At 35.9% G+C, this 25,001-nt stretch overlaps 1 protein-coding gene across 9 annotated transcripts in view; it reads right to left on the bottom strand.

Annotated features, from left to right (window-relative positions):
- Positions 1–25,001, bottom strand: part of CUNH2orf76 (chromosome unknown C2orf76 homolog) — a 100,070-nt gene that overhangs the window by 59,728 nt on the left and 15,341 nt on the right. For 8 of the 9 annotated variants that reach the window (XM_020963122.2, XM_020963123.2, XM_078146811.1 and 5 more), the window contains exons 2-3: positions 18,067–18,221; positions 7,563–7,613 (exon numbers count right to left, since the gene is read on the bottom strand). In XM_020963122.2, coding sequence (XP_020818781.2) covers positions 7,563–7,613; positions 18,067–18,199 — 184 coding nt within the window. In that variant the 5' untranslated portion in view covers positions 18,200–18,221. Of the gene's footprint in view, positions 1–7,562; positions 7,614–18,066; positions 18,222–23,219; positions 23,270–25,001 lie in introns of those variants that run through there. The other variant, XM_020963120.2, reaches the window with a different exon arrangement.

Genomic DNA, 25,001 nt, shown 5'->3' with positions numbered 1-25,001 from the left:
CCATATACAATTCCTTTCAGCCAGCCAGGAAGGCCTGCTGAGAGTGACAGAACTATAGGCTCCCCTTTGGTCTGGAGTTCCTGCCTGGGCTATTCCTCTGTAGGCTTCAGATTGGAACAGAATCTGGATCTGGGACCCCACTTAGCTCCAGGGATCCCATCACACGGCTGCTGCTTGCTTCTGAATTTGCTTGCTCTCTCTTTGTACACAGCTTAGGACCTTCAACCTGGGGTAGGTACCCTCCTCAGTCTGCCCTAGATCTGTGATTGGGAACTGGAAGCTTCCACCTCTTCCTGTGTACCCTAATATGGGTCTGGACCTCCTCTTGCCCTACTAAAGAGCTTCTCAGAGGTGCTGGAGTGCTTCATGCTCACAGCATGCCCCTGGCCAGACCCCTATCTCTAGTGCTCACAGACTTTTCTGTCTGTCTCCCTATGAAGACTTGAGACAGAAAAATTGCTCACTGTAACTTTTTTTTGGATTTCCCCATTAGGATTCAGTCTAGTGCATTTTCTAGATCTGTTTGGAGGACTCCAGAGGCGAGGGAGGGTTGTTCACTATTACTGGTTCCTGATACACCACCATCTTGGCTGAATAGATAATCATTTCAATTTAACATTTCTGAAGGACATAGTACACATAAGACACAATGGTAGGGGATGGAAAGAAAAATGTAGGAAGAATACATGCTACTGAACAAAGGTGGAGAAAATCATACAGTCTGATTGGATCCACTACAAATTTATGTTATACAACCTCACTGATGCTAGGCAACCTACTATACCTCCCCCTCATCAACTCACTATCATACTCTCCATGGCAGCTCTTCCAAACTTTTATATCCCTCCTCAAACCTCCTATGAGTCACCCTCCCTTCACTCTTTCAGCTGAAAATCTTACCTCATATTTTTCAGAAAAAAATTGAGGCCATTCTAGGTTTCCTTTTCCTCATCGCCTATCACTTATATGCCTTTTTACTCCTTCACTCCTGTCTCACATGATGAGGGAATCTTACCCAGGCTAACTCCTCTACCTGCTCAGATGATCCCATTCCATCCCATCTCCAACAGACTGCTGCTTGGCTCCCCTACTCTATCACTTATCTTCAATCTCTTCCTATCTACTGGCTCACTTTCTATTGCCTACAACCATGACTGACCCATGTCTCCTCTGCCTCAAAAAACCCTCACTTGACCCTTCCATCCCAGCAAACTAATTTCCTATAACTCTTCTGTCTTTTGTGGCTAAACTCCTTGCAAAGCCCATCTATAATAAGTGCCTTCACTTTCTCTCCTCTCACTCTCTTCCTAACCCCTTCCATTCTAGTTTCTGATCTCATAATTCCATCAAAACTGCTCTCTCCAAAGTTACCAATGATTCCTTAAATGTCAAATCCAATGGCCTTTTCTTAAAAACTTCATTCTCCTTGACTTTTCCACAGCCTCTAACGCTGATGATCACTTTTTCCTCGATACTCTCTTCTCTCTAGGTTTTCAGGACAACACTCTCTCCTGGTTTTCCTTCTACATATCTGACTGGTCTTTTTCTGTTTCCTTTCCTTCTCCAGATTATGGCCTCTAACCATTGGCATCCCATTTCACTTCTTCCTTTATACTACTTTACTTCGTGATCTCATTAACTCCCATGGATTTAATTACCATCTCTATGCTGATGATTCTCAAATCTATCTATTTGGCCCTAATCTCTCTACTGACATTCAATCTTGCCTCTCCAACTGACTCTCAGACATCTTGAACTGGATATCCAGTAGACATCTTAAAATCAACATGTCCAAAAGAGAACTCATTACTTTTCTCCTTAAACCCTCCTCACCTCCTACCTTTCCTATTACTGCAAAGGGCAAAACCATCCTCCCATCCCTCAGGCTCACATCTTAGGTGTTATTCTTGACTCCTTACTATCTCTCACCACCACCACCACCCCCAATCCAACCTGTTGCCAAGGCCTGTGGATTTCACCTTTGCAACATCTCTTGAATACACTCCCTTCTCTCCTCTGATACTGCCACCACTCTACTACAGGCCCTCATCACCTCCCACCTAGACTACTGTAATGCTGGTGGGTCTGCCCACCTCAACACTCTCTCTACTCTAATCCATCCTTCATTCAGCTTCATTCAGGCACTAAAGTGATTTTCCTAAAGCACAGGTCCAACTATGTCAGCCCCTACTCAATAAACTCTAGTTGCTCCCAATTACCTCCAGGATTAAAAATACTCTGTTTGGCATCCAAAGCCCTTCATAACCTACCCCACCCTCACCCCCTTTCCAGTGTTCTTATACACTACTTCCTGTCACATACTCTTTGATCAAGTGACACCAGCCTCCTGGCTGTTCCCCAGACAAGACACTCCACCTTTTGGTTCCAGACATTTTCTCTATCTGTCCCCCACACCTGGAAAGCTCTCCCTCATCTTTGCTTCCTGGCTTCACTGACTTCCTTGAAGTTCTAAACTCCTATCTTTTACAAGAAGCCTTTCCCAAATCCTCTTGAGTCTACTGCCTTCCCTCTGTTAATTATTTCCTATTTATCTTGTACATGGTTTGTTTGCATGTTGTCTCCACCATTAGACTTCAAGTTCCATGAGGGCAGGGACTGTCTTTTGCCTCATTTTGTATCCTTAGTACTTAATGTAGTGCCTGGCATGTAGCAGGTGCTTGACAAATGTTTATTGACTAATTAACAATGTGCTATGGAAAAGCTGAGGTAGGAAAGACTGTGAAATCACCTCTGGCTTCTACGGGAAAAAGGTTGTAGGAAAGGAAGTTGGGGGAGAGACTTGAACCAAATAAGACTTGGAGGGGTCTGGATTAGTGGGGAAGGTCAGAAGATGAAATTGTGGAAAATAAATTTACAAAATTTGGAAGATATTGTAGAAAATTTAAATTACAACTTCCAGGCCCACTTGCTGGTCCAAATTCTATTTCTGAATCATCAGAAAAGCAAGATCAAGGACAATCAAGGAATATATAAAAGGGTTAGAGAGAATAAAGTAGATTAGAGAGGTACACACAAGAAGGGAAGTGTTCATCTTAAAAAGTAATACTTGGCTGTAAAAAGTTTCAACTAGATGCTCAGGGGTGAACTAGAAATACTATCACATAGTGTCAAGAAACAGGGCTGAAAAAAAAGAAAAATTAAATTAAAAATAATTTTCACCACTATGGTGTGAAGGACACATGTGTAGTGACTTGCATCAAGTGTGTGATGTTTGTATTTCTGCCATATCCAGGTGACTATTATCTGTGCACCAAGTACAGGCTGATCTTCCTGAAGGCGAAATAAATGTTGGGGCCCTGCTCTATAGAGAATGCTAATCTCAACGACAGTGTATGGGCCAAGCTGGAAGTAAGACCAGTGTTCAGGATGGGGAGGGATGCAGCAGAAAGCAATTCCCTTGGCTCTTGGACTCTGGGTCCTGGGCTACCTGCTCTGTGGTCTAAGGGTAGATGATGTGAGGCGGTAGCAGTGATTTGACCCACCAGACACATGCCACTTCTTGTTTCTTACAAGAGACTTCATTGTTTTAGCTAGGTTGGCTTGCCTGTCCCATTGGTGACAGTGAGTGGCAGCTGGTAGTGGTGGGGATAGTGGGTCCCTTCTCCACAGGATATGACAAAGGTAAGAGGGAGACACTGGAGTTTCTTAAGCAGAGGAGCGAAACAGTCAGACTTGTGCCTTAAGAAAATCACTGCAGAAACTGTTCGGAGGATGGCTTGGAGAGGACGGAGACTGCATGTAGGGAAGCCAATTAGAAAGCTATTGCTATAGTCCTGGTCAGAGGTGATAAGGGCCTAAACAAATGTATTGGCCATGTGAGTGGAAACAATGACAGAAAAGTGAGAAAAATTGTAAAGGCTGAACCAACAAGACTTGTCAACTGAATGAATATTTGCAGTGAGAAAAGTTAAAGGTGACTCTGAGAATAGGAACGTGGATGAATGGAAAGACAGATCACTGAGCCTGAAATCAAAAAGACTTATGTTCAAATCCAGCTTCAACCACTAACTACCCATATAACCCTGGGCAGACCACTTAATCTCTCTGTGCCTCCGTTTTCCTCAACTGTAAAATGGGGATTATAACAGCACCTAACTAAAATGGTTGTTAGGAGGATCCAGTGACACAATATTTGTAAAGCACTTCCCACAGGGCTGGCACAGTAGGTCCTATATAAATGCTTATTCCCTTCCCCCAACCTCCAATGCTTCAGAGAGGTTGAGAAGAATATGGATTGAAAAAGAGCTCTTTAGTCATTAAAAGATTATTAGTGACTTGTGAAAGAGTAGTTTTTGCTCTCTCAAGTGAAGAAACTTACAGTCAGATTGTAAGGGGTTGGTTGAGAAGTGAATGAGAGAAGAAATGAAGGCAACAAGTAACTGAAGCTCCCTGTACAGCTGTTTCCTCATCTGTAAGGAGACTAAACTAAGTGACCACTGATATCCCTTCTAGTTCTACATCTCTGGTCCCATGGTCTTAAGTGTAAACAGCTTTTCCTAGGAATTTGACTGTGAAAGACGGAAGATATAGGATGACAGAGTGTGAGGACATAGGTCAAGTGAAAGTTTTAAGGATAGGGGAAACCTCGGTATATCTGCAGGCAGAAAGAAGGGAAAGACTAACAGATAAAGATTTAAAGAGAAAAAGGATAACTGTGAGGGCAATCAGCTAGAAAATATATGACAGGATGAGGACAGTCAAATTTGGCTGGAACAAGAGTATGTGAAGGACAGCAATACAGTAAAAAATGGATTATGTGTGTATATACATGTACATATACACACATATCTATATCTATCGATATACCTATATAAATATATATATATATATATATATATATATATATATATATATATATATAACTATATGTGTGTTTGTGTGTGTGTGAGTGTATATGTATAAACAGACAATCCCAGAAATGGCCAAATGTTGATTTGTTTTTCTGAACCATACATATTTGTTACAAGAGGGTTTCTACTCAGGAGAAGGGCTGGGATAGCATATTGGTAAATAGTTACAGGTACACAGACACAGACACACACAAAAGATCCTCAATAACATATATATTTCAATGCACAGTAAACAAAAAAATGCAGAAGGGGCAGACACAAATAGGGCAGTTTTATTACTATCTTATTAAATTTAATATATATGCTGCTTAAAAAACAAACTATAGAACAGTAATTAGTTTTTTATATAAGCCTCTTTTTTTATATTGAAATGCTTCTTTGCTAATGATTAATTTAATAATAAAAAAGAAAGCTTTAATAAAAGATAGGAAGCCAGAAATGGAAATTAAGAACATAAAGTCAGTAGGAAGGCCTAGAAAGGACAATGTGATGGATGCAAGACAACATGTCAAGAAGGAAGGAGAAGCCAACAGTGCCCAATACTACCAAGAGGTCACATAGGATAAAGATGTTGGGAAAGTCTTTGAATTTATCAACAGAATGGTCATTAGTGACCTTGGTGAGAACTGCTGATGAAAAACATCATAAAATGCATTTTAAAGTAAAAAATAACTAGGGTTTGGTTTTGCCTATGACTTTCTTCCTTAGTACAGGAAACTCCCCCAACCAACAGAGACCAGCAGCTGTTCTGCAACTTATAGTGGTAAAGTCGCCCAAAGCACTGAGACATAAATTGATTTGCTCAGACTTACAGTATCAGTATGTCAAAGATGGGGTAAATATGTATAGTTACCTGCTATTTTTAATCATCCATTCTCCTCTAACAGATTGAACCGTAAGCACACATGAGTTTGTTTCTTCCATTTGTGGCATAAACTGTCTGGAGTCCAACCCCCAGTTTATTAATCCCAAAAGTTTGACTTGAAAACATCATATGGTCTATCAATTTTGCTAGTGTTTCTTTAAATAGCAACAGTTATTTTTCTGGTATGTCCTACTATATTTTGTAACACCACATTGGAGGACTCCATTTGTTGACTTTAAAAAAACTCTTTGAGCAAATCTCACCAGATATTTTTAACCAATAGAACCTTGTATGAGAAGGGAAAGGGAGTAAGAAGAAACAGTTAACAACAGAAATAGCTACAAGATCACTGCAACACTGTTTCCATCCCTGTAATTTGTTTTTCTTTCCTTCCCTTCTGTTCTTACTCTTAAAGGCATTCTTAACACTATGAGTAACAAAATACATAGGATCTGTGTATATTATTCTCTTTCCTCTTTTTCTTGGAAAGCTAACTCCTTAGCAAAAACCTAAATTTATCTCCTCAATTTACTAAATTTCTCAATGTCTAATATAATACTGTGCTTCACAATAGACAATAAATACTTGATGATAACATGTCAGAAAACTGAGAGTTGGAGATTCCTTCCTGAGCAAAAAACAACAGATTTTAGATGTACATTCATCTGGTTTTGGCATTTTCAACAGTCTATCATAATACTACATTTTATCATTGGCAAGTAAATGCAGAGTTGCCAACATGCCAATTTTTTTAATAGTGTAAAACACTGGAGGAAAGAATGTGAATAAGGTAAAATAATATTAAGTATATTTAGCTCCCACAGTGATAGTTAGCAGAGTAAGCATTTCAATGCATCACTTTATCCAAAATTTATCAAAATTATGTATATGGTATTTCTTAACTTTAAAGAATATGAGAAAGGGAAATGGTATATGACAAGTATAATTTGAAAATGCCTCTGCAATTGACTGTATCTCAGACTATTTTATTTTGAAAGCCACATTTAAGAAGTCTCATATTTACCTTAACCATGCTTTTCACTTCATTCTCTGATTTAATATTTATTATGTAAATTCTTTAAGAACATAAATCTAAGGATTTTCCACTCACTGCCTTCACCTCTTGCTTGACTACCCCTTGTGACCTCACAATTAGTCTCTAGATATTAAAATGCATAATCACGGAGAGAACTGTGATTTCAAAGTATCTGGGGTCATAAGTTGCTCTACACCAAATGGGAACAAAGTTAAAAGCCATTCAAAAATGATTTAAAGTAATAAAAAATTAATATTCTCAAATGGCTCAACCAAATAAGAGAAATATTTGTTATATGCATCATAACCTTCAAGTAAATATTCAAACTTTATGAACAATAGCACCCCACAACTTGATAAATCTTTCCTATTGATATTGGTCTATACCTGAACCTGAAATCTAATTCCTTCTCCTACTTTTAATCACCAATTTATTATATCAAGCCCAATAGATAAATATCTTCAATTTTATTTAAAATTTTGAAACTATTAGGCAAACTCTTCTTAAACAATGTTCCTTTTCCAATTACTTTATAAAGAAGCTTTTCCACCATGTATTATATTTTTAAAGAATTCTATTCAGAAATACCTGAAAATTTAGTATCCTAGATTATAATTATTTAACACTTCAACTAAGGTATATATATATATTGATATACATGTGCCACTTGGTTCTGCTTACAAATATTAACTTGATATTTGTATACTACATATTTTAATTCAATTCAATATAAAACATCATCATATTATACTATATTTGCATTTTTTAAGAATTAAGAAAATTAACATACCATATTTATAATGCTTGAATGGGGGTGGGAGGCCTGTCCTTAAAGGGACATCTACAAGAGAAAAAGTTAAAATGAAGAATATTTTTTTACAAATGCATTATCAGTCACTGAAAAACTTTTGAACAAACAAAATAAATGCAGCTAGAATAAAAAAGGCAAGCTTGATAAGGAAAACATTTTTTCATCAAATATCTCTAATGAGGTTCTGATATCCAAGATATATATATATAGATAATAACACAAATATATAAGATTAAAAGCCATTATAAGATTAAAAGCCATTTCTCAATGGATGAATGGTTAAAGCATATGAATAAAAAATTCTCAAAGAATTAGAAACTATTAACAATCATATTAAAGATTGTTCCAAATTACAAATAATGAGAAAAATGCAAATCAAAACTAACTCTAAAGTTTCACCTCACATCTAGCAATTTGGCAGACAGAAATGTAGAAGACAAAAGATAGAAATTATCAGTATTAGAGGGGTTATGAAAAGACAGTGGGTAGAGTTATTAATCAGTTCAACTGTAATAGAAACAATATCCTAACCCCCCAAACCTCACACAGGTCAGGCTAGTTTTTCCTTAAAAGGCAGACCTAACTGTCACAGGGAACTGTAACAGGCCAATGGCATCATTTTCTAGTTGCCTGATAACAAAATAGCCACAAGAACTCCAGGGTTCTCTGATGCTTAGTAGATGAGCTACAACGGGCCACTCAGAAGCAGGGAAGATTCATTCAGTTGAACCTTCTTGGTATATTCTCAATGCATCTTTCTCACTTATCCTTCTGCTATGGCTTAAGTCCTTTTGCTAACTGCTGAACGCTGCATGAATGTTTCATTTCATTTGCATATCAAACATAACCTATCAGGGGACTGATGAGCAAGGTACCCAGTCTAAAACATCAACTATTCTGGAAAGCAATTTGGAATTATGCCAAGAAAATTACTAAAATGCCCCTGCCCTTGGACCCAGAGTTCCCACTGCTACACATGTATCCCACAAGGAAATCAAAGGCAGAAAAATCCTATATATATACCAAAATATTTAAAGCAGCTATTAGGGGTTGAAGAGGCAAGGGAGGTGTAACAATGAGCTGGAAACACAATAGGTACCAATCATTTGTGAAATGGCTAAAGAAATTATGGTATATAAATGTAACAGAATATTATTATGCCAATAAGAAATGAAAAAATAATAAAGAATTCAAAGAAGCCTGTGACAACTTACTATACAGATGCAGAAAGAAATAAGCCAAAGCAGAACAATGTAATAAGCAATGGAAATGGAAAAATATAAAACTAAACTAAACACTGTCTAAACAAAATGACCGTGTCTGGCTCCACACAGAGAACTGACAAAATGTACTTTCCTCTCTCACTGCAGAAACAGGCAATTCACTGTAGGCATAAAATAGCATATAATGAACATAAAAGATGTGTTGTATTTCAGTCATTTCAATCCTCATGACCCCATTTAGGGTTTTCTTGGCAAAGATACTGAAGTGGCTTGCACTTCCTTCTCTAGCTCATTTTACAGACGAGGAAACCAAGGCAAACAGGGTTAAGTAACTTGCCCCGGGTGATATAACAACTAAGTATCTGAGGTCACATTTGAATTCAGGAAGATCCTGACTCCCGGCCCAGTGCTCTCTCCACTGCACCACCTACCTGCACTGCATAGTTTTACTAAGGTTTTTTTTTTAATCTTTATTATAACGGATAGGCTTGCTGCATAAGGGAGCCAATAGGGATATATTTGGAAAGGAATATGATATTTTTTAAAAAGACATCAAAAAATTTTACTGAATTCATAACAGATATATTCCCTCTTATTAATTCTTTCACTAAATGCCTAACTTGCTTTTAAAAATAAGTATTTTAAAAATATGTATAATATGTATATATACATATATAACTTACCAAAAACAACAGTTTACCTCAATAATCTTTTTGCTCTCATTTGTACAAATTTATGCCATAGCATAACTACAGAATGTAATCACAGCCTCACAGAAACTAAAAAATTTGGAAGGGTCCTGAGAGACCACTTAGTACAACTTGTACTTGAATAAGAATCCTCTCTATGACATGCCTCAAAACTATTTTGCTTACAAAATCTGGGGGACAAAATACTCTCGTCTTCAGTGAAAGAGAACCCCACCACCTCCCAAAGCAAACTATTCCAGTCTAGGACGGTGCTAATTAACTGGATGATTTTCCTTAAATCAAACCTAAATTTGCCTCTTGGAAAATTCTATCTCTTGCTCCCAGTACTGTTAGAGGTAACACAAACTGGTCCAACTAATCTGAAAACAATTTGGAATTTTACCAAGAAAATTATTAAATTGTACACACTCTTTGACAGAGCAGTAACACTACTTGGCATATATAAGTAGGTTAGGAACAAAAGGAAAAATCACATGTATTTTTAAATGGCAAAAAAAAGAAAAGAAAAGAAAACAGGTACCCATGGATCAGGGAAAGGCTGAATTGTGGTATATAAATTTAATAGAATAATAATACTGTGCTGCAAAAAATGATGAATAGAAAGAATCCAGGAAAAAACTTAGGAAGGCCTATAAAAAGAACAGAAAAGGAAACAAATTTGCTTGATGACCACACTCAAGTACAACCTAGTAATACAGCTAAAGTAGAACTTCCTAGAATGATCATAGGATATCAGATAAACGAATAGACATGTCGATATATCTTTTATATGACAGCTGGTGTTCGTCAAATGTTACACCAAAATAAGTTCCTCATCATATACTGGTGAATCTGAGATCTCAAACAAATCATTTTTTCTTTCTCTCTTTTTTGTTGCGAGGCAATTGTGGTTAAGTGACTTGCCCAGGTCACAGCTAGTAAGTGTCAAGTGTCTGAAGCCACATTTGAACTCATGTCCTCCTAAGGTCAGGGCCAGTGCTCTATTTACTGCGCCACTTAGCTACTCCTGGCAAATCTTTCTACCACTATAAATATCAGTTACCCCACCTGTAAAATGTGGCATTTGGGACTAAACAATACCCAATCCCTTCTGGTTTTAACTTTTTCAGTCTAAGATGAAGAAACCTGGACAACAGGACAGAAAAGTTGGATTCTTCATTGGTTGACCATCCATACCACTAGAATATCAGTCTGTGTTAAGCTGGAAAACTCCATAGCTCTTGTCCTCCCAATGTCCTTCATTGTATATCTAACACAATGAGAATATAAATTCACTAAAAACAGAATTAATGCTCTTGTGCTTATAAGAACTTTATTATTTCTAGTATAGAGACATGACTTTTTTTAAAGCAAATGACAGTTTCTAGCAAATCACTGGGGTTCCTCTCAGTAAACTTTGTGCCCCAAATGATTAATGAACATCTCTTACTGGACCTGCTGGCATGCTCATTTTACTTAGCTGTTGACCATTCCACAGACATACTCTGCTTTGAGGAAGAAAACCAATAGGTAGGGGAATGCTAAGCCTCCTAACAAAGCCATTTCCATTGGCTCTCTAACATTCCCTGATGGGAGGTTATCCATTTTCTGTCTAAATATTCTAAGGATGGAGAACTCACAACTTCACAAGCATGTCCCCTTCTATTTTCAGATCACTGTCAAATTTTTTTTAATATTGAATCAATAGTCTGCCTGTAATATCTACTAGCCATTAGTTCTAGATATGTCCTCTAGAATTATGGGAAAAAAAACAAAAAAGTACTCTTTCCACACTGTCAACTGCCAAATGTCTGAAGACTATTATCATGTAACCTTCCTAAACCTTTTCTTCTCCTAGTTCAATATCAAAATGTCCTTCAACTGTTTCCTCATATATGACATGGCTTCAAGTCCCATCATCATCCCTAACAATCCTCCTTTGAATGTTAGGATCACAGAATCATAGACCTTAGAGACAGGAGGGACCTCAGAGATCGCCTACCTTTCAGTTTCAGAAATGAGAAAACAGAGACTAACTTGCTCAAATTCACACAGGTAGTAAATACTGAACACAGGTCTTCTAACTCCAGAGGCAGGGCTCCTTCCACTGTGCTACCCAGCATCCTACCAACTTTTCACTGTGCCTTTTAAGAAGTCCTATTCAAATCAAACAGAAGTGATATTTTAACCAGTGTACAGAATAGCAAAGTTATCATTTTTCTTGTTCTGGACACCATACTTTTGTTAATGTGTACTAAAACCAGACAGCTTCTTAGGTAACACATTATACTGGTGACATATTGACTCCCAAATCAGAAATTTCTGTCTAGGTTAACATATTTTTTTAAAAAGAGAAGAAAACCAAATCACTAGTATCAAAAAAGAAAAAGAGTAAATATGTCACTAATGAAAACCAAATTAAAGTAATTATTAGGAGTTATTTTACCTAATTATATGCCAATAAATTTAACAATTTAAATTAAATGGAAGAATATTTACAAAAATATAAACTTCCTAGACTAACAGAAGAGGAAATAGAATACTCAAATAAATCTATTTTAGAAAAAGAAATTGAACAGCCCATGAATGAGCTTCCTAAGAAAAAAGCATCTGGGCCAGATAGATTTACAAGTGAATTCTACCAAACATTTAAAGATCAACTAATTCTGATGATAATAAATTATTTGTAATGAAAGGCAAAAAAGAAGTCCAACCAAACTTCTTTTATGAAACAAATATGGTGCTGATACCTAAACCAGGAAGAGCAAAAACAGAAAAAGAAAATTAGAGACCAATTTCACTAATGAATATAGGTGTAAAAATCCTAAATAAAATACTAGCTAGGAGACTACAACAATAAATCACAAAGATTATACATTGTGACCAAGTGGGATTTATACCAGGAATGCAAAGATGGTTTAATATAAGGAAAACTATTAACACAATTAATTAAGTCAATAATAAATGTAACAAAAAACACGATCATATCAATAGATGCAGAAAAAGCATTTGACAAAATACAATACTCATCCTTATTAAAACATTTGAAGGGGCAGCTAGGTGGCACAGTGGATAAAGCGACGGCCCTGAAGTTAGGAGGATCTAAGTTCAAATCCAGCCTCAGACACTTGACACTTACTAGTTGTGTAACCTGAGGAAAGTCACTTTAAACCCTGCCTGCCAAAACATTTTTTTTGCCTGCCAAAACCAAAACAAAGCAAAAATCAAATCAAAACAAAACAAAAAAACCTTGAAATATAGGTATAAATGGATTGTTCCTTAAAACGATAAGAAGTATCTAATCAAAACCATCAGCAAGCATTATTTGTAATAGGGATAAGCTAAAAGCCTTCACAATAAGATTAGGAGTGAAACAAAGATGCCCATTATCACCAAAATTGTTCAATACAGTATTAGAAATGCTAGCAATAGCAATAAGAGAAGAGAAAGAAATTGAAGGAATCAAAATGGGCAATGAGGTAATAATAATAATAATAATAATAATAATATAATAATAATAATAATAAAACTATCTCTCTTTGCAGATGATATGATGATATATTTGGAAAATCCTAGGTTCAACTAAAAAGCTAGTTGAAACAATAATTGTAGCAAAGTAGCAGGATATATAAAATAAATCCACATAAATCATCAGCATATATCGCCAATAAAACCATGCAAGCAGAGATAGTAAGAGATATCCCATTTAAAATAACTGTACACAGCATACAATACCTAGAGTATACCTGCCAAGACAAACCCAGGAATTACATGAACATAATAACAAAATACTTTTCATGCAAATAAAGTCAGATTTAAATATATGAACATTAATTCTTCATGGGTGGGCAGAGCCAATATAATAAAAATGACAGTTCTACCTAATCTACTTATTCAATGCCATCACAATTACCAAAAAATTACTTTGTTGAGCTAAAAAAAAAATAACAAAATTTATTTGGAAGAAAAAAAGCCAAAAATAACAAATGAATTAATAAAAAAAAAAAGTAAAGGAAGAAGTTTAGCAGTACCAGATCTTAAACTAGATTATAAGGCTAATTATCAACACTAGGGTACTAGCTAAGAAACGGAAAGATAGATCAGTAGAACAGAGTAGGCAGATATAGAATGTACAATATACATACAATAAACTGTTTGATGAATGTAAAAATTTAAGCTTTCAGGACAAGAATTCACTGTTTGGTAAAAATTGTTGGGAAAACTGTAAAGCAGTCAGGCAGAAATTGGGTATAGGTTAATATCTTAGACCATTTACCAAGGTAAGGTCAAAATGACCTAGATATAAAGGGAGATATAAGTAAATTAGAAGAACATGGAACATATTACCTATCAGTTAGAAGATTGGAGAAGAATTTATGAATAAACAAAAGACAGCATTGTGGGATGTAAAATGGATAATTTTGATTGCACTAAACTTAAAAGGTTTTGGACAAATAAAACCAATGTCGTAATGAATAAAAGGAAAGCAGAAAATTGAGGGGGAAATTTTACAGGCAATTTCTCAGATAAACATCTCATATCTCAAATATGTAGAGAATTTTATCAAATTTATAAGAATATGAGTCATTCTCCAATTAATAAGTTGTAAGGATATGAACAGGCAGTTTTTCAGTAAAGAAATCAGTGTTATATATAGTCATATGAAAAAATGTTCTAAATCATTATTGATTAGAGAAATGTACATTAAAACAACTTTGAGATATCTCACAGCCATCAGACTGGCTAAAACAATAGAAGAGGAAGATGACATATATTGGAGGAGCTGTGAGAAAATTGGGACACTAATCACTGTTGATCATGAACTATGAACTGATCTAACCATTTTGGAGAGCAATCTGGAATTATGCCCAAAGAGTTATAAAACTGTGTATACCCCTTTGACCCAGCAAAACCACTATTAGGTCTCTTTCCCAAGTGTTCTAAAATATTTATCGCAGCTCTCTTTGTGGCAGATGGTAAAGAACTGGAAATTGAGGGGATGTTCATCAATTGGGGAATGGCTAAACAAGTTATGTGTATGATTGTGATGGAATACTACTGTGCTATAAGAAATGATGAGTTGGCTGATTTTAGAAAAACACAGAAAGACTTACATGAAACAATGAAAAGTGAAATGAGCAGAACCAAGAGAACATTGTATACAGTAATAACAATACTGTTCGAAGAAGAATTGTGAACAACTAAGTTATTCTGAGTATTTAAATACTCAAATCAACTACAAAGGACCTATGAAGATGCTATCCACCTCCAGAGGGATGTAAAACCATAGTATGTAATTTTACATGTGTGTATGTGTGTGTGTGTTTGTGTGTGTGTGTGTGTGTGTATCTGTGTCAAATGGTGGCCTTCTCTAGTGCAGAGTGGGGAAGGAGAGAAGGAGACAGTTCAGAACTCAAAAGGCAACCCCCCCAAAAAAATTAATTTAATTAAAAAACAAATTTCTGTCCATTTCAGGTGTGCTCCCCCCACCCTTACTATTAGCAACCAATGACTAGTACACAGTTCCATTTGAACAATTAACATCAATTCACTTTTACAAATGGATTTCTTCAAAGATATAGCAACATCAGAAGTACAGACTTTCCCCATACACACTTTGGGGGCACTCCCCCTTGTATCACTTTGGTCCCTAGGGACAGTGGGTTCAGACTTAATGCAATTTCCACCTAGCACTGATCATGCTAAATTCATGTCCATACATGGCATCACTGCTGGATGAGTCCCTGCCTCAGCTACTGATGGGCTGGTTCATACACACAATGCCCCTTCATCTGAAAAGGGATGGGGGATGCTTTCTCATCTCTTTTTTGGGGGCACCAAGTGTGGTTATTATACTTTTACAACAGCAAGTTCTATTGTTTTGATACTGTTGTTCTTTACTTTTTACGTTATTAAAGTTAAAATATATTTTCAGTTATGCCTAGCAGGCCCCTCCTGAGTTTTTCCAAGCATAAGGTAGACATTCTTTCATGTTTCTCCTCATATCTCTAGCACCTGTGGTAATATGTCCATTCATTGGAACTTCAGATATAGTTTATCATAGAAAAAAAATATGAATAGCATTTGAAGTATAAGAGTTCTGCTACATTATGAGTTAAATATGCCTTTTCAGGCTGGCCTGGAAATATCATCACCACCATGAACAGGCAGTTCTCAAATGAAGAAATTAAAGCCATCTATAGTCATAAGAAAAAATGCTCTAAATCACTATTGATTAGAGAAATGCAAATCAAAACAACTCTGAGGTACCACAACACACCTATCAGATAGGCCAACAAGAAAAAAACAAGAAAATGATAAATGTTGGAGAAGATGTGGGAAAATTGGAACACTAATGCATTGTTGATGGAGATGCAAAATGATCCAACCATTTTGGAGAGCAATTTGCAACTATGCCCAAAGGGTTATAAAAATGTGCATACCCTCTGACCCAGCAATAGCACTTCTAGGGCTATATCCCATAGAGATCATACAAATGGGAAAAGGACCTACATGTACAAAAATAGTTATAGCAGTTCTTTTTGTGGTGGCAAAGAACTGGAAATTAAGAGGATGTCCATCAATTGGGAAATGGCTGAACAAGTTGTAGTATATGAATGTAATGGAATACTCTTGTGCTATAAGAAATGATGAGCAGGCTGACTTCAGAAAAACCTGGAAAGACTTGTATGGTCTGATGCTGAGTGAGGTGAGCAGAACCAGGAGAACACTGTATACAATAACAGCCATGTTGTACGATGACTAATATTGATAGGCTTAACTCATCTCAGCAATACAAGGATCTAAGCCATCTCCAAAGGCCTCATGATGGAAAATGCTACCCATATCCAAAGAAAGAACTATGGATTTTGGTGGGTTTTTTTTAATGGTGCAAAATTATAATGACCAAACTCCACTCCTCCTCCTCCAAAGAACACACTTTCCATTACTCCTTTGCAGAAGTAGAACACCACAAATAATATCAGAATTTTTCAATGAGTTGATTTGTTTTGATAACTTTTTTTCTTTTATTCCTCTTTTTAAAAAATGCTTTGTTATAAGGGATGGCTCAGGAATAGGAAAGGGCAGGATGGGGAAATTAGGTCATGTAAAAACAAAAGATACTAATAAGAACCTATTTTTAAACAGATATTTTGATAAATATATGACCTTATCAATATGAGGACTCTTCAAAGATATAGAAAAAACCCATTTATATCTGAAGAACTATGGATTTTGAATGCAGATCAAAGCATACTATTTGCTATTTTTTTTCTTCTTCTGTTGTATTTTGTTTCCTCTTTCTGGTGATTCCTCCTATTGGTTCTAATTCTTACCTACAACATCACTAATATGAAAATATGTTTAATAGGAATACATATGTATAGCCTATATCAGATTGTGTGCCGTCTTGGGGAGGGAGAGGGAGAAAAATTTAAAACCCAAAAGCTTATGGAAGTGATTGTTGATAATTCAAAATAAATTCATTAAAAATAAAAAAAAAAGAAATATCATTACCACTGGTAACACTATTTCTTAAGGGAAATATGTTCTACAGCACTGGGCGATAAGGAAGTACAAAAACAACTCCAACACATCATCCCCTGACTCCAAAGCTAGTGGCTACTGGGGACCTGACATACGTTGAGAAGGGAACATGATGGTTTGGGAGCATTTATTCTTTCATTTTGAAACTTTGACATTTGAGCCTGACAATTTAAAAAACAGTGCTCTCTCTAGGAGACACAACACTCCATCATTGCTAATCCTCAAGTAGCCAAAGTAAAAAAGGAATATTCTTAAGAAAGATAAATTTAAATCCATAAAATTTAAAAATTTAGTTGAACAGGATAGCTGTACCTCTTTGGCAATTATGTTAATTGACAACTATCAGTTACAATAGCTTTTAGTTTTTTGTCAAAACTATTCTTTGGTCAAAGAGTCAGAAATTAAAACTAGAAAGGAGCTTTGAGATCATCTTGTCCACCTACTCAAACATACAGATGAAGGAGCTGAAGATGAAACTAGAGAGATGAAGGGCATCCCTTGGAGAACTAACAGTACCTAAATAAATGTAAATGACTGAACCATCATATCAATCATATGTATTAGAAAATCCTACCCTTTTTAAGTCCTAATCACAACAAAAAGAATAACTTCTTCCCTCAGTTAACTTTAACTCAAAATTACAAACTGAGGTAGGAAAGTCAAGGATGAAGAGCAAAATGGAATATTTGGGTCCTCTAAAGGACAATGCATAAAAATCATCAACTTTGGGGGAAAAGAGGCAGAAACTACACAAAATGTCACAATGCTACGCAAATGCAACTATCTCTAATATGTGCATCCTTGGCAAATAACTTCTGTTAATGCTAGTGACTAGAATATTTTTTACACATAATGTAGCTACACCACACATCAAATCTAAAGAATATGAAGCTTGATCTTCTCTGGACAAACCAGTAAAAGTAATATTACAAAAGTCCACAAGTTAGCTTGGACTGGAATCTATATTAAGAAACATGATTATTACTACAGCAATAATTGAGCTAATTGTTAATAAAATCATACCTTTTTTTAGGAATACAATAAATTCTTTTACAGTCTGGTCCAAATTAACTCCATGGTAAACAAGAGGCTTGAAATTTCGATGCTCAAAGGAACGAATCAGACGAACTGTAATCGTCGCCTTCTCAGAAGACATGTGAAAAAATTTCCAGGGCCAGCTAAACGCAGAAAAAAACATGTAAAAATAAATAAATCATGATTGACCCAGACAAAATTAGCCTATGTCTTGCCAATTATTTCACTGAGTTCCAAGGCCACCTCCTTCTCTAGGGTGTGATACCAAGCCAAATTCCCTCATCTTCCCAACAATGTCAGAGGCTTTCTGACCCAACCCCAGGATGCTCCTGGTTCTGCTACCTCAGAAAATTCTAACCAGAAACAATCTCAGTGCAAAAGAGAAGAAATGAAAGTGGAAGGGAGAATAAGGATCAAGAGTGACATGCAACCAGGGACATGAATTTTCAAATGGTTTATTTTAAATTATTTATACCAATGCTTTGTTCCACAGCCAAAAATAGTTAACTACAATTTAAATTTTCATACATCAAGGGATTTCATTAAATGTGACTTAATGTTTACACAAGATAATAGGTTTTAAGTTGTACCATATGCAAAACCTAATTTTTTTTACTTTAACTGTTCATATGGTACACATTTCATAACCAATCTCCCTCAAAAAATTGATATAGGAATAAATATTTTAAATAGAGCAACTGAATCCATTTAGTACCAGCAGAAGCAATCTCAAACACAATTTGCATGATATATTCTATTTTTTTTAATAAAGGAAAAATGTGAAGAGACAGCATGATGCAACAGAAAGAGTATTAGCTTTGGAGTAAGAGGACCTGGTTTCAAATCTCAGCTTTGCTAATTATTACCTGGTATGATAATGGAGCCCACTACCAATGCTTCTTCGTCCAAACCCCTGTCCCTGTCTTCCACCAGGATATTGTCCTATGGATTATTCCCTTATCTTCAATATTTTCCTATCCATTAGCACTTTTGGCACTGCCAACCACTGTGGTCAGGTCTCCCTCATCCTTAAAAAACTTTTACTTGATCCTATCAAACACATCAGGATTTCATCTCCTGTCTGGATTCCTCTACACTACCAAATTCCTAGAAAAAAATCAGCCGCATTTTACTGCCTCTACATCCTCATTACTCCTTCAAATTTCCATCCCTTGTGAAATCTTTTCTGATCTTACTTCCATCCTATTCATACTTAACATTCTCTCATTCTTCAAATAATCTTTCTTCTCTTTACTTGTATATTCTATCCCTTATGTTGTATTTCTGCTATTTAAGCATTTTTTCCATCTTAAAATAGCATAGTACCTTGCACATAATGCTTAAGATAAATGCTATTTGAATTTAATTAAAGATTCCTGAAGCTATTTAAAAACGTATATTTTTACCTACAAGTAGCCCAAAATTTCTATTTATTATTTCACTTTCAATTTGAAACTCCAAATATATTTTAATGTCTGCTTAATCTTGACAAAAACAAGTACTTACATTTCCCTGTACCAAATTTTTTTTTTACAAAGAGGGGGAAAAAAACTCTAACCTTTGTAACTATTTCACAGCTGCTTACAGAAAGATTTATTGTGCCTTAGGGAAGGTATGGAAGCAAGCCTTGTTTTGGGGGGGAAAAAAACACATTAGGAAACATAAGAATGATGACATAATAGGTTGCCAAATTAGACAATATTTGTGCAGATTTGACTTATTTTAAAACCTCGAGTGTTTCACTTTAAAATATAGTATTAAATGGGGGTTTACTAAATGAAGAGAACAAAAATTCAGAGCTACATTTTTAAATACAGTATTGAATAGGAGGAAAATCTGTAAAAAGAAAACAAGTTCTTGATTATCTATTGATCTATCTGTTGAAGAGATCTATTTGATACTCTATTGATAATCCATTAGATACCAGGGGCCCTGATGGAAGCTTTTCCCATAGATTTATTAATTTTTTGGGGGCGGGGGGGCTAGGCAAGTGGGGTTAAGTGACTTGCCCAGGGTCACACAGCTACTAAGTATCAAGTGTCTGTGGCCTATATGTAGTGAGAGTAAAAGATAACAGGACAAACTGACTATTACACTAGTACCCATCAAAAACAAAAGTAACCAGAGGAAAACCTCCATCCCATTGGGTGAATCCTCTATGAAGAATATATGGAAAGATAAAATCAACAACCTAACATGATAAGGAATGGGAACAGAGAAAGTAGTACCCACAGTGATGAGATCACCAATACAAAGTAATAAATACTCTGATAATCTTTCTGTAAATCCAATTTTCACATTGTTCAAATTTTTGTGTTTATATTCTATTAAGATTCTAGCTTCTTACAAGAAAATCACATATACACATGTATGTACATATATATATATATATGTGTGTGTGCCAACAATCTCTTACAAATATCACTAATGTCTTTCTAGATTTAAGAGGCACTTATCAAAAAATATCAAATAGCTGAGGAAAAAAGTGGTTTTTTTGCAAAGGGAAAAATGTTCTATTTGCATAAACAATAAATTATAGAAACAGAAGAAAATTAGCAGCCCCATTAACTTTTTTTAATCATTGAAAGTACAGAAATGACTTCACAATATTTCTGAGTCTCAGAGCAAAATAATTTTAATTTGTACTGCTAGGTATGATCTATATATTTCATCATGCCATTTAAAAAACTGCTTAATCTCTTTAAAGTAAATATCTTCACTAGTTAAAAAATATACAATTTCATTTAAACTAGTTTTTTAGCATGCCAATTACAGTAAATTTATATTTAGGATTATAATCAAAAGCTATTAGTATTAATTTCATTATTAAACTACTCCAGCATGCTTAATAGTGTGGGGGTTTTGTGTGTGTGTGTGTGTTTTAATATGCAACTAGATATACACATCCACAGAACAGGTATAACAGTATGATATATAAATATGTGAAAAATGTTTTAACCTTTCTTCCACTAAGAATTTTATTCTAATTCAAATAAAAGATATTTTTTTTCTAGCACTAATTTTTAAAATTTTACATTTAATTCCAACTTTTGTGAAATAGTACAAAACCAGTCATTAAAGTATTCTGCATACTTTTTCATAGTGGTAAGTGGTACGGTGAAAAGCATTGGATCTGAAGCCGAAAGAAGTCAGGTTTGAATCCCAGTTCTGCCACTTACTACCTGGATGGCCTTGGGCAAATCACTTAACCTCTCTTGGTCTCAGTTTGCTCATCTGTAAAATGAGTGAATTGAATGAAACAACCTCTAAGGTCACTTCTGGTTCTAAATCAATAATCCAAAGATTAAGGCTTAAAGGCTAAACAAATTGCAGTACATCAATGTAATGGATTTGGGTACCATACCATTAGAAATGATAAATATGAAGCTACAGAGAAGCATGGGAAAACTTAAGTAAATTGACATAGGATGAAATACCAGGAAAACAATATACACAATAACTAAAACAACAAAATTGCATGCTATGTAATAACCAAAAAGGTTGACCCTGAAGAATTGAGGAAGTATATCTCCCTCCTTTTTTTTTTTCAGAGATAGGGGACTATGGATATGAAATAATGCATATAACTGGCAGACTTGGTTAATGTGCTAGGGAATTTTTTTCTTTTTTTTTTCTTTTTTTGGCTAGGCAATGGGGTTAAGTGACTTGCCCAGGGTCACACAGCTAGTAAGTGTTATGTGTCTGAGGTCGCATTTGAACTCAGGTCCTCCTGACTCCAGGGCCGGTTCTCTATCCACTGTGCCACCTAGCTGCCCCAAGGGAATTTTTAAAAATGCTTTTTCTCTCTATTTTATTATATGAATTGACTCAAGCTAAAGGGAACAGCAGGGCTGAAGAACAGATATATTCCCAAATAAAGGTAAAATAAAAACAAAATATTTCTTTTACTTAAAATTATTTTTGAAAGACAAAAAGTAAAGCCCTATAGAAAGTGTCCAGGAACTCAGATAATTTTAAAAGCCACTCCTAATATAATCCAGTCTGTAACAGGCAGTTTCATCACCAATTAGTATTAAAAATTTTATTAAAACTTTCCTCTGGGGGCAGACAGGTGGCGCAGTGGATAGAGCACCAGCACTGGAGTCAGGAGGACCTGAGTTCAAATCCAGTCTTAGACATAACATTTACTAGCTGTGCGACTCTAGGCAAGTTACTTAACCTCAATTGCTTCACTCAAAAAAACCCAAAAAACAACTTTCCTCCACTCAAGTCCTACTCATACTTCATTATGACATGCAAGTGATCCCAGGTTTTTAAAGGCCATACCATTTTGGAGCACAAATTATGGCAAATCCTATTAAACTATATTGTCTTTGAATTCTGTATGGTATAAATTCAGAACCAACCTAGGTAAGTTCAGAAGGTTGGTCACCAAGTGATATGTTTTTGGCTAAAGTAATTCATGAAACTGTCTACTCAAAAATGGAGGAACAGCCATCTATGCTGGGGGAAGAATTACCCCACCAGTTAAATAGCAGAGCTTATGATGTAATGAAGTTTTACCTACTCTCACTCACATGGTATTGCTCCCTCGCTTTCTCATGACTGTTGTTCTCTCCATTTTATAGTCATGCAACACTATAATTAGAAAACTGACAGTAGAAAAGCCCTTTGTTTCTGAGAGAAATCCGGGGTCATTAAAGGGGGCTCTGCAACTTCCTGAAAGCAATCTAGCCTGTCTTCCACCTGCTTAATTCTGGCCCAAATTGTTGTTCATTTGTACTGTCAGTCCCAGATAGACATGATGATGAACAGGGGGGATCTTCTATTACCTATAACTTTCAGTCACTTGTGTTGAATGTAAAGGTGTGGACCAATGTGAAATATTGCTTGCAAAAGCCTGCCTGTTTCTAACTAGTATCCTCATTAAGGATGCCCTAAATGTGACAAGACTAGGCACATGAGGTGAGTAGTGGTCAATGTTCTTCTAGGTGCTGTCTTTCTCTGTTTAATAGGCAGCTAGGTGGCGCAGTGAATAAAGTATCAGGTATGGAGTCAGAAAGACCCAAATTCAAATCTAAGCTCAGTCCACCTACTAGCTTTGTGACCCTGAGCAAGTCACTTAATCTGTTTGCCTCAGTTTTCCCCATCTGTAAAGCAGAGATAATAACAGTACTCACCTCCCAGGGTTGTTGTGAGGTTAAAATGAGATAACTGTAAAACATGCAGCACAGTGCCTAGAATACAGTAAACCTATATTAGCTATTAATATGGTTCCAAAATCCTTTTCTTCCAAATGCTTTTGGAATCTTCCTTTCCTTCAGATACTCTGTGAATCAGTGTTTCAATGCTCTGATAATTGTTACATCCAGCATGGATCGCTTTTATGTACACTAGGTCTAATCCAGCCGTTTGTCTCATCTTTGTTTTTTTAGTGACATTTTTTAGCCCTTCTATATGTACATCCAGAATTGTGATGCTAAATCATAGGACTGCAGATCTAAAATGGGAAAGGTTCTTAGAATCCATTTAGTCTCATAAGTTTGTTACATAAATCTTTGCAGATCTTTTCCCTTTTTCTTGTCTGTTATCCTCTATCCATGCCCTTCAATTACCATTCAGATTACTTTGCCTACCAAGAGCTCTTTTTTTTTTAGGCAATTGGGGTTAAGTGACTTGCCCAGGGTCACACAGCTAGTAAGTGTCAAGTGTTTGGTCTGAGGCCGGATTTGAACTCAGGTCCTCCTGACTTCAGGGCCGGTGCTCTATCCACTGTGCCACCTAGCTGCCCCTTACCAAGAGCTCTTTAAACCAGTTTTATCCTTCACTGTTTCTCTATTCTTTTTGTGGTGATGCTGCTCATAGTTTTCCATCATTCTTACTGCTAGGATTTTCTATGCAAGTTTACATCAATCAGCAATCAATCAGCATTTATTAAGTAGCCCTGATGTTTGGCTAGTGTTGTCAATGCATATCCTGGTTAAATATTCTCCTGCTATGACTAATTAGCACACTACTATGTGTGAACTTAAATGAGACTGAAAATTTCAAGCACGTCTCTATACTAGATCTATTTATGAACATTTTCATCCTCCCTCAGCCACCCTAGAGGGAAAAGGGAGAGGAAGAATTTGGTGTCACACTAACTGAAAAAGAATTAACATTTCATTCTGTCTGTTATTGTGTGTGAAAAAAAGCTTGCTACAAACAGCAAGTGTGCTAAAAGTGGTATGGTGGTAAAGCATGGAACTTACAGGAATAGACAAGCGTTACAGCCCGATTACCAGGGGGCCATATACACATTTAATCAAATGGTTTTAATTCAAGAGTTCTGAATAGACAATTTCTGATTATATAACCTTTTCCAAGGTGAAATGGCTTGAACTAGAGTTACTGGGGAGTTTTTGTTTTTAATGAACTGACACTGAATTCCAAGATTTTACCATATTTTCACATTACTGGAAGGACTAAGTCCCCATCTGAAGGAACAGGTGACAGACAGTTTCAGCTCTGGACCATCTAGCTCAGTGACCCTGGGCAAGTTACTGAACCTCATCTCTCTGGATTTCAATGGACCCTATTGGCAAACATATTTTCTGTCCATTGCACATAGGTATTTTGAAGAAATTCTGGCAGCATTATTCTAGATCCAAATATGAAAGGCTTATGTTAAAAATAAAATTATTATAGGACGAATGTTGCCCAAGCACATTTAACTCTCAAAATTTAACTCAGTAAATGCTAGTGCCTTCCCTCTGAGATTACCTCTAATTTTTCCTGTATATATCTTATTTGCATATTGTTGCTTGTATGTTGTCTCCTCCATTAGACTACAAGCTTCTTGAGGGAACAGTCTATTTTTGCCTTTCTTTGTGTCCCCAGTTCTTAATGCTTGTACTGTCAACCTTAGCACAGGACTGGCACTTAGTGGATGCTTAATAAATTCTTCCTGACTTGACTCA

The sequence above is a fragment of the Phascolarctos cinereus genome, unplaced genomic scaffold (genome assembly GCF_003287225.1).
Source record: "Phascolarctos cinereus isolate Bilbo 61053 unplaced genomic scaffold, phaCin_HiC Scaffold_726;HRSCAF=1367, whole genome shotgun sequence".
Taxonomy (NCBI): Eukaryota; Metazoa; Chordata; class Mammalia; order Diprotodontia; family Phascolarctidae; genus Phascolarctos; species Phascolarctos cinereus.
Note: the sequence above shows the minus strand (reverse complement) of the source record. Positions and strands in the feature narration are given on the sequence as shown.